The 11,858-nt window shown below is 40.6% G+C and overlaps 1 protein-coding gene across 1 annotated transcript in view; it reads right to left on the bottom strand.

Moving 5' to 3' along the window:
* Positions 1 to 1,709: 1,709 nt before the first annotated feature.
* gabbr2 (gamma-aminobutyric acid (GABA) B receptor, 2) overlaps positions 1,710 to 11,858 on the bottom strand; it is a gene marked incomplete at both ends in the record, with an annotated part of 420,874 nt that continues 410,725 nt past the window's right edge. The window contains 1 exon segment of the mRNA XM_079522984.1: positions 1,710 to 1,864. Coding sequence (XP_079379110.1) covers positions 1,710 to 1,864 — 155 coding nt within the window.

Raw genomic sequence — 11,858 nt, 5'->3', positions numbered from 1 at the left:
CTGACAAAACAAAAATAAAGGAAAAAGAACATTTCATGCTTTTTGCACTGCACCTCACCACTAGCTACCAGCAGCCATATGCAAGCCAATTACATAACTGAAATGCCAGTTGTGTAAATGACTGTTCATCCCAGTGGTAGATTCCTTTAAGAACTCTGTTCACCAGGGCTGAACTTGGAAATATCACTGGTCCTCCTGAGTGGTGGAAGAAGTAATCTTCTTTATACTCTTTTTTTTTCTCTTTCATTTTTTTTGAGGGGCGCTAGCCTCTCTTTTGTCCAGCTTTGAGGGTTTGGGTAAACACAAACATTGTCTTAACACAAACATTGAATGCCATTGACAAATGAATGGCCAGCTTTGAGTGTTTGTGTAAACCCAAACATGGAGCCTCGCACAAACATTGAGCCTCGGAGGATAATCGGTATCCGATTACTGGGACGTGATAACATGTATATTTTGGACATACTGTACGTGTCTATCTATGCCGTACAGTTCCAAAAGAGTATAAATCGCGTCAGGCACAATTTGACTTCCTCCCTCTTCTCCTCTCTGACGCATTTTGCCTTTCTATAGCTCTGTATGTAGCTCAAACATCTCCCTTTTTTACCACCGTCCGTCCGTCCCCCTCTCTCTCTCTCTCTCTCTCTCTCTGTCTCTCTCTGTCTCTGTCTCTCTCTCTCTCTCTGTCTCTCTGTCTCTCTCTCTCTCTGTCTCTCTCTCTGTCTCTCTCTCTCTTCATCTCATACTCAAACATTCATGCGGCATCATGTGGGAATAGCTGCGAGTGTTCCTCTACCTCTGTTCCGTTCTCCTCCCCGTCTATTTTCAGAGCTGCTGTAAATCACTGGCTTACGTAAGCCTTCGAGAGACTCACTCACTCACTCTCAATCTCTCTCTCTCTCTCTCTCTCTCTCTCTCTGTACTAGTTTGGTGTCCCCCTTTTTGCAACGATGTGTCTTCTGTCTCCGTCCCTCCTCTATGCCCTCAAGCCCTACATACATACATACATACATACATACATACATACATACATACATACATACATACATACATACATACATACATACATACATACATACATACATACATACATACATACACCCGTGCGTGTATGTTTGTGTGCTTGCCTGTGTGTGTGTGGGGGGGGACTGGAACCCCCCCAAAAAACTATTCTTTGCAAAGACTTGGTTGCCAAGGCAACCAGCGGAGCAACTGTTTGGCATGTTGAGAGGCATGTGGTCTAGACACTGGTGTGTGTGCGTGCACGCACACCACGCACACGCACGCATGCATGTGTGTGCGTGCGTGCATGCGTGGACTTATAGAGCTGTGGGGGCCTGGTGGGGGCACCCCAGGGGGTCCTTGATTTGGGGGGCCTGGTGGGGGCACCCCAGGGGGTCCTTGATTTGGGGGGCCTGGTGGGGGCACCCCAGGGGGTCCTTGATTTAGTGTCAGGTGGAAATGTCCTCTATGTCTAAAACTGACAAGAGATGTAGTAGACTAAATGAGGAGGGCGGGGGGTACAGGGGGGTATACGTACTAGTGTTAATTAGCAGATTAGCAAATTAGCAGATTAGCAAAATGATTAGCAAATAGCAGATCTACAAGCTCACAACAACGCCGTGAGCTTGTAGATCAGCTATTTTCAGAAAGTGTAAAATCAGCCATTACGATGCCATCAAGGCCCGCCAAAAATGCATTTTGGTTCACTAAATCAACTCTGTAGATTCAGTATGTACGTACTGTTCGGGGGAGTTGATGTCCTCCAGAGGACCCCTGTTTATTCGGGAGGGGTCCATGGAGCCCCACTGGGCCTGGGGCTTCTGGTCCAGATGGTTCTTCAGCACAGGCGGCTTCTCTCCGTCTGCAGTGGGACACGTGTTGGAGGAGAGACACATCGTAGAGATTTAGACACATTTTAGAGACACATCTTAGAGATTTAGACACATTTTAGAGACACATCTTAGAGTTTTAGACACATTTTAGAGACACATCTTAGAGTTTTAGACACATTTTAGAGACACATCTTAGAGATTTAGACACATTTTAGCGTTTTAGACACATTTTTGATTAGAGACACATCCTAGTTCGTTCTCATCTGCAGTGGGACACGTGTTGGAGGAGAGACACATTTTAGTTGCGTTTCATTGGCTCCCGCCTCCCTATCAATTTTGGAATACATTAATTTGAACCTAATTCTATTTTCTTAAGCTAAGCTTACCCTGAAGAAGGCATTTGGTTGCCGAAGCATTGGTCCTTATAAAACATTTGTTTTGCATCGTGACGACGAGCTGTGCGACCTCTCCTTCCCCTTTTTTCAAGTTCTGTCTACCCTAGAGACAAAACTTGAAGCAGCACGTAGCGTTCCTCCTCTACCACGGAATCCCCTCACTATTAGATCGGCCCCGGTCCATTGAGGCTTTCAAATCCGTACTCGAGACGGATTTATTGTCCTTTTCTTTTAATCAAATGTGAGTGGGCTCTTTTTTTGCATGTCACTGATGATGTGTATTGTCAAGTGCGTAGGTGATTGACCTTGCTTTTTCACCTTGTTCTTTCTGTGCAACACTTTGGTCAACGGCTGGTTGTATTTATATTTGAATGCTATTGCTATTTGAATAAAGTTTGATTTGATTTGATTTGAGCGTCTGCAGACAGCAAAGACACACTTCATTTGATGAATTTGGGGGACAGCGGTGGCTTAAAGGTTAGCGCAGTTGTTGCCGGATGGTTCCCGGTTCGATTCCGCAGACCGGCAAGAAACAAATCTGGGTGGAGAAGTGAATGGCTCCACTTAAGACTTAATTACAGCTGAAGTGACCTTGAGCAAGGCGCTGAACCCCCAACAAGATGCTCAATGACCAACATGATCAGACTGTGGTTGTACTGGTCAGCTCCCAGTACAACATTATCAGACTGTGGTTGTACTGGTCAGCTCCCAGTACAACATTATCAGACTGTGGTTGTACTGGTCAGCTCCCTGTACAACAGTATCAGACTGTGGTCGTACTGGTCAGCTCCCAGTACAACAGTATCGGACTGTGGTCGTACTGGTCAGCTCCCAGGACAACAGTATCAGACTGTGGTCGTACTGGTCAGCTCCCAGTACAACAGTATCAGACTGTGGTCGTACTGGTCAGCTCCCAGTACAACAGTATCAGACTGTGGTTGTACTGGTCAGCTCCCAGTACAACAGTATCAGACTGTGGTCGTACTGGTCAGCTCCCAGTACAACAGTATCGGACTGTGGTCGTACTTGTAGTAGACGAGGGGTATAAAAGCACAATATTGAGCTATCATATCCAGCTATAAAGTGATCCCTCTCTCCCATACTGACGTCACATGCACCGGTGCATGTAAGTGGAGGAGCCGGACAGTTATAGCCTGCAGAGGAGTCTTCTGACCTATTGACCCTCAAGAATGGTCAGCATTACCATGCTGACCAGATCAGACTGACTGTCTGATCAAAAACTGCCCATGGTAGCAGAATTGTGTGCACAAATGTACACACTCTTGAGACACTGAGAACTGTCCAATTCCAGAGGATTGGCCTTAATTGGAAATATACATTCTATTGACTTGTTTCCCTACAGACTCAGAGACTCAGTCCCATGGGATACCCTTGTACCATAAAGACTTGATTCCATTCAGTTGGATTAAGTGTCATCGCCACAGATCACAGCCTGACTTTGGATATGTCATAAATGTTTGAATGTTCCACTCACTCGTTCCAGTCATAAAAGCATTCATTCACAATTCCTTGATCATTGATTGGAAATATGACATTCACTGTACAATAAATGTAATTATTGCAGATTGTGTGTTATGTGGAATCTAAAGCCATGATAAGTGCATGCGTACACCTTTTCCCAAAATGAACTTCAAAGAGACGTTTGCCTCACAACAACATGTTGACAACTTCTGGGAATGCAACTTGAAAGGACTTCGCGTCACAAGACATCTCAATGTCTCCATCTTGCAATGAGAGTGACATATGGTAACTGAGCCATGCATTGCACAACGAAGAGAGCTATATAATGAGGAGGCAGATGAAGCCCAGCCAGGATAAGGATAGGATCCAGTATAGGTTAGGATCCAGAGGGATTCAGAGGATCCAGGACCCTGATGGAGGGAGAGGAGAGGAACCAGAAGGAACCAGAAAGAAGGATGTCTGATGAGAGGGTCTTGGCCACATCGCTACACAGACCAACCCCGACGCTCTGACCTGAGCATCCCAGACGATCCCAGGCAATCCAAGGCACTACAACGAGAGGCTCAGGGGTTATTTACCCAGACGATCCAAACCCCTGCCGCCTGCCACACAACCTCTCTCCCTCAGAAGACAGACGACCCCAGTCTGTCTCTCTCTCAAAGCTCTCAACAAACCAACACTCAGGAAAGTGATGCATTTACATCAAGTTCCTAAGTTCATGGCAAAGAACATTATCTATATCAGATAATTTCATTATCATTTGATTTGTTTCTTAAATTCTATTTGAACCTGCATTAACCTTTGTTTAAGAATTCGTTTGATTATTGTGATCCATTCTACTAAGTTTGTATATAGCTTAGGTATGGAAATAAATTGATTCATATTTTTAAACAAGTCTATTATTTGCTCAAGAGTTGAACTTACTGGTTTTTGACACATGCAAAGTAAAAAGGCTATGTAATGGAAAAAGATCTCTTACCTTCAGATTCCATAGATTTATTGAGATAAAATAATAAAAGATTATTTTATAATCTTTTTAATTATTTTATTAGTGGTTTAAACTTAAGGGTTAAATACAAATTAATCTTGTGCTTATTCCTAAGCTCATTTCACTGGTGCCCCTTCTAAAATTCAGATTGATTTGACTCTTAATTTTGAAAACTTATAATTCAGATTTTTGAATAATTAATTCATAATTATGAATTCCACTGATATAAAATCTACAGGATTAAATATATACAACTACTACATATTGGTGCCCCCTGTGAGGCCCACCTATTGTTGATTCAACATATTTGATGCCCCGTACATGTTTGGCCAACATATCGTTGAATCAACATAGGATTTCAACCTTAAACCCTTGTTAAATCGGCTCCACACTATGACATGGAGTGAGGCCAATTTAACATCCTTGCTTTGCTGATGTGTCATCAACTAGTTGCTTTTCCTTCAGTAAGTTCAACTATGAGCAATTAAACTTGTTAAGGTACATATTGGAACTTGACGTCTCATCCAATTAGGACCTTAACAACCTAAAAGATAAATGATAAGTCAACAGGCAGTTGAAAGTCTTGCCTGACTGTCTTAGCCTGTGTAACTTAATACCTGTGCAGCCCCAGTTATTTTTGACAAAACTGAGTGCACAGATCCCTGCATGGTCTATCTTGAGAGCTTATGAGCCATTCATCTATCCGACTCTATCCGAGTCTAACCGTCATCAATTTTGCGCAAAATCGAGTCAACGTGTGTCCACTGACATACCAGAGTGTGAAAACGCAAAATAAGCAATTTGTTCATATTGTGATCCTTCGATATGATCAAATCTTCTTAAAGGATCTAATAAACCACTGTGAATTAATAAATATAGGCATAGCTAACCTATTTATTATATGTTGGTTCATTTTTGTATAAGTGAAGATAAGACAGACAGCCACTGCGCTCCTTATACAATTTGTTCATATTGTAATCCTTCAATATGATCCAATCTCTGGTAAAGGATCTAATAAACCACTGTAAATTAATAAATATAGGCATAGCTAACTTATTTATTATATGTTGGTTCATTTTTGTATAAGTGAAGATAAGACAGACAGCCACTGCGCTCCTTATACAATTTGTTCATATTGTAATCCTTCAATATGATCCAATCTCTGGTAAAGGATCTAATAAACCACTGTAAATTAATAAATATAGGCATAGCTAACCTATTTATTATATGTTGGTTCATTTTTGTATAAGTGAAGATAAGACAGACAGCCACTGCGCTCCTTATACAATTTGTTCATATTGTAATCCTTCAATATGATCCAATCTTCTTAAAGGATCTAATAAACCACTGTAAATTAATAAATATAGGCATAGCTAACCTATTTATTATATGTTGGTTAATTTATGTATAAGTAAAGATAAGACAGATAGCCACTGCGCTCCTTGTACTTCCACATTTTAAAAGATCGCTTTCCTTAATTTACAAGCCAACGAAAGCTGCTTTTAAAATTAACCCTCTGATTCTCAGCAAAGAGGGTGGACAGAATGTATGTGACAGCCACTGTCAGCTAGCTATAAACACCCAAGTGTGCTTACATTCTTTCTAGTCACGTGACGCGCTCTCCAGACGGCAAACCATCAACGCCATCTTGAGTGTACCACGCGTCCCTTACAGACTGCCATATTTGTGGCTGTACCATTGTGTACGTGAGTGTTCCTAATACACGTCCCCCCCAGAGGAGGAGAGGTCTATTTGTCTGGGACACCGGACGCCATAGACACACACACTCACATACCATACGCACACACACACACACACACACACTGCAAGAGACTTCCCTTTCTCTCTGCGGTGTCTGTGTTAGTCAGTGTGTGTCAAAATTATCAAAGTAATTGATTAGATCAATCTAACTCTTGCTTGTTGACCCTTCCAAATAATATTGCATTAATGCAATTCTTTAACTAAAGGCCTATCATTTTTGTTGTGGTTAAATTACCTTTATCCTTGCTTAATTCTCTAATCAATCTCCCTGTGTTACAGAGACAAAAATGGCTGACGCCTTATCCCAAAATACCAATGTCATGGAATTGGTATGGTCTCTGTCACCTCTAGTGATGATGATTCTTATCACCGGATCATCATACCCTAAGGTCTTTCTTATAAAAGTACTTCATGTGCTAAAAGTAATCACAGAATTTGTACTAACAACACTTGATTCAAAACCATTAGAGAAAGCAACGCAGAATTACATTAATGATAATTCTAAAGATTTGAACCAATTTCCCTCTCCAGTTCTCAAAGATAAATGTGATTGCACGTGCCCTTTGACACTGGAAAAGGAATGTTCAAAGCAACCACATTTGGAAGTGGAGGAGGTGCAAAATAAACAGACTACCAATGATAGTTTTATTTCTGCATTAAATATGGTACTGGACACCAACACAAACCTTAAGGTCCAAATGGAAGATATACAAAAATCAATTACCTCTTTTAATGTCTTCACTAAAGAGACAGTAGCTCAAATAGCTAAATTAAAACAAAGTATTGATTTAATTAAAAGTCAAAAGCATGAAAATGAACAACTTACGATTAAGAGTAACCAACAACAAGAAGATATTATTTTACTTAAGGGACAGATTCCTAAAAAGCCATTACAACTTCCCAGGCTTGAAACAGAATCTGATGAAACTGATATTGAGTTGTTAAGAGATATTGACCTCTTTCATAAAAGTTATTCAAAAGGATCCACAGGACAACAGATTCCTAAAAAGCCATTAAAACTTCCCAGGCTTGAAACAGAATCTGATCAAATTAATATTGTCGAGTTGTTAAGAGATATTGACCTCTTTCGTAAAGGTTGTTCAAAAGAAACCACAGGACAACAGATTTCTAAAAAGCCATTAAAACTTCCAGCTGTTAATTCTGAGATTCAGACCGGCCAGGCCCCCAAAACAGTCCATGAGGCCTTAGAAGTTTTACCTGACATACCAGATGTTTTACCTGACATCACAGTGTCTCTCCAAAATGTTCCTTTTGAAAATATGACTACCGACAAATTAGACAAAATAGCACATCATATTCCCAGGTTTGAAACAGCATCTGACAATTGCGATATCGTTGGATATTTAAGAAATATTGACTACTTTCTTAAAGGTTATTCAGGTGTAACCACAGACCACAAAATCCAACTGATCGTAATGACCTCTGGTTCTGAGGTACGACGATTTATTGATCGTCAACCGTCCGATGTTGTTGAAAATTATGATGCTCTGTCCCAGAGTCTTATTGGGGAATATCAAGTCCACAAGTCGGAGGGAATATCTGCCGCTCTTTCCTTAAGACAAAAGAAAGGTGAACGTCCTAGCACTTTCTTTAGTCGTTTGCGAAAAGCGTGGTTCTCTGGCCAGAACACTATTCAAATGGAAGAAGATCAATCATTTAAATCATTCTTTCTCAATCAACTTGATACAAGCATCAGACCTAGTGTCCGAGACAACACGGACAAGAATATGTCCAGCAGTGAATTAAGAACGGTCGCTGACCGAATTTATAATAATGATCTTATTGAGATGGCTTGGAAAAAGTATACCAACCAGTCTCACCCACAGGGAGGTCCCAGTGACCCTGCAGTTGTGAGCTCACCTGTCCAATCAAGACGGAAAAAGAATGCTTTTCTAAATTCCGATAAACATAGGCCCAACTGTACCCCTGCGGAAAGATCCGTGAACTGGCGACTAAAGTCTGATGCTTGAATGAAGTCTATCCTCTCATGCTAAATTACTAGTGATAGTTCATAAATAAAAAGTAACCAATAGAATAAAACTAAAACCTGTTTTATTATGCTAATCAATACTTGGGATTATAAACTATGGTATTTTTACCCTGTCAAATTGATTCACTGACAAAACATTTTAACTTATATAAACCAGCAAACTATTATGCGTCTGGGCTCCCTATGTCCTCATGATATGCCAGAACAGCTGCTGGCATATTATGACATGCATTCCAATAACTCTTAAATTGGGGGGTCTTTGCATATACTTTTGTGAATCTCCTTCACAGGAGATATGCTGCTTTATTTTGTTAAAATGAGTCCTTAGACTAGCACTAATCAAGCTAAAGTAACATAGTACTCCCAAATACCGCGTTGTTACTCTGTCACTAGAATTAATGCAAACTGAACGGAGTTAACTTTGTTTTTCTGTAACTCTGTTTTACAGACCGCGTGTCGAGACATCTGCCATTGGGGGATGTCAATTTTTTTTAAGTTGCTATTGGCTCTCAAGATATCTACCTATCGCCCAAAATAGTCAACTTCATAGAGACCTTAATTGTTGTATTCACTGGTTAATAAGCTAGTAGCCTACAGGGTGGAAACTGATCAACCAGTCAATATTAAACTATTATCTCCTACACTATGCCCCATAGGTCTCAAGTACTGAAATAGCCACCGACCTGCATGCTGCATGTATACCAGGTGCCCCTTTTTGTGTAGGAACCCCAAGGAATGAGGTGACCTCCTTAGTCCCCTCCCTATAGAAGTTTTGGGAAGAATTCTCAGCTTTGACCCAACCAGTCAACATAATTCCTTCCCTTCTTTTCTTTATTTTCTTTCCTTTCTTTTATTCAAACTTAGTGTAGTCCCCCTATACTCCAACTACTGTGAAAATAGGAAATCCCCATTTCCTTATAGGGTAGAACAACACTCAGAATAAAACCCCAGTATTGTTCATAATATACTGCATGCTGTTTTATCCCTTTTAATAAAAGTCTACTTATAATCTCAGGATGTTTTCATTAATGAAATTAAATTATGGATCAGTAGCATTAGCAAACTATAGGCGTAGCATAGAGATATGTTCTTATGCCATGAATTTGCTAACATGATCTATTGCTTCCCTGAGTTCATTGATTGTGCTTTTATCAACTACTTCTTTTCATAATCAAAATATCATCAGTAACCTTTGACCTTTTGATTGTGAAATGGGGGATTTGTAGTAGACGAGGGGTATAAAAGCACAATATTGAGCTATCATATCCAGCTATAAAGTGATCCCTCTCTCCCATACTGACGTCACATGCACCGGTGCATGTAAGTGGAGGAGCCGGACAGTTATAGCCTGCAGAGGAGTCTTCTGACCTATTGACCCTCAAGAATGGTCAGCATTACCATGCTGACCAGATCAGACTGACTGTCTGATCAAAAACTGCCCATGGTAGCAGAATTGTGTGCACAAATGTACACACTCTTGAGACACTGAGAACTGTCCAATTCCAGAGGATTGGCCTTAATTGGAAATATACATTCTATTGACTTGTTTCCCTACAGACTCAGAGACTCAGTCCCATGGGATACCCTTGTACCATAAAGACTTGATTCCATTCAGTTGGATTAAGTGTCATCGCCACAGATCACAGCCTGACTTTGGATATGTCATAAATGTTTGAATGTTCCACTCACTCGTTCCAGTCATAAAAGCATTCATTCACAATTCCTTGATCATTGATTGGAAATATGACATTCACTGTACAATAAATGTAATTATTGCAGATTGTGTGTTATGTGGAATCTAAAGCCATGATAAGTGCATGCGTACACCTTTTCCCAAAATGAACTTCAAAGAGACGTTTGCCTCACAACAACATGTTGACAACTTCTGGGAATGCAACTTGAAAGGACTTCGCGTCACAAGACATCTCAATGTCTCCATCTTGCAATGAGAGTGACATATGGTAACTGAGCCATGCATTGCACAACGAAGAGAGCTATATAATGAGGAGGCAGATGAAGCCCAGCCAGGATAAGGATAGGATCCAGTATAGGTTAGGATCCAGAGGGATTCAGAGGATCCAGGACCCTGATGGAGGGAGAGGAGAGGAACCAGAAGGAACCAGAAAGAAGGATGTCTGATGAGAGGGTCTTGGCCACATCGCTACACAGACCAACCCCGACGCTCTGACCTGAGCATCCCAGACGATCCCAGGCAATCCAAGGCACTACAACGAGAGGCTCAGGGGTTATTTACCCAGACGATCCAAACCCCTGCCGCCTGCCACACAACCTCTCTCCCTCAGAAGACAGACGACCCCAGTCTGCCTCTCTCTCAAAGCTCTCAACAAACCAACACTCAGGAAAGTGATGCATTTACATCAAGTTCCTAAGTTCATGGCAAAGAACATTATCTATATCAGATAATTTCATTATCATTTGATTTGTTTCTTAAATTCTATTTGAACCTGCATTAACCTTTGTTTAAGAATTCGTTTGATTATTGTGATCCATTCTACTAAGTTTGTATATAGCTTAGGTATGGAAATAAATTGATTCATATTTTTAAACAAGTCTATTATTTGCTCAAGAGTTGAACTTACTGGTTTTTGACACATGCAAAGTAAAAAGGCTATGTAATGGAAAAAGATCTCTTACCTTCAGATTCCATAGATTTATTGAGATAAAATAATAAAAGATTATTTTATAATCTTTTTAATTATTTTATTAGTGGTTTAAACTTAAGGGTTAAATACAAATTAATCTTGTGCTTATTCCTAAGCTCATTTCACTGGTGCCCCTTCTAAAATTCAGATTGATTTGACTCTTAATTTTGAAAACTCAGATTGATTTGACTCTTAATTTTGAAAACTTATAATTCAGATTTTTGAATAATTAATTCATAATTATGAATTCCACTGATATAAAATCTACAGGATTAAATATATACAACTACTACATACTGGTCAGCTCCCAGTACAACAGTATCAGACTGTGGTTGTACTGATCATCTCCCAGTACAACAGTATCAGACTGTGGTCATACTGGTCAGCTCCCAGTACAACAGTATCAGACTGTGGTCATACTGGTCAGCTCCCATGCAGTACAACAGTATCAGACTGTGGTCGTACTGGTCAGCTCCCAGTACAACAGTATCAGACTGTGGTTGTACTGGTCAGCTCCCAGTACAACAGTATCAGACTGTGGTCGTACTGGTCAGCTCCCAGTACAACAGTATCGGACTGTGGTCGTACTGGTCAGCTCCCAGTACAACATTATCAGACTGTGGTTGTACTGGTCAGCTCCCAGTACAACAGTATCAGACTGTGGTTGTACTGGTCAGCTCCCAGTACAACAGTATCAGACTGTGGTTGTACTGGTCAGCTCCC

This window comes from Electrona antarctica (assembly GCF_951216825.1).
Source record: "Electrona antarctica genome assembly, chromosome: 15".
Lineage (NCBI taxonomy): Eukaryota > Metazoa > Chordata > Actinopteri > Myctophiformes > Myctophidae > Electrona > Electrona antarctica.
Note: the sequence above shows the minus strand (reverse complement) of the source record. Positions and strands in the feature narration are given on the sequence as shown.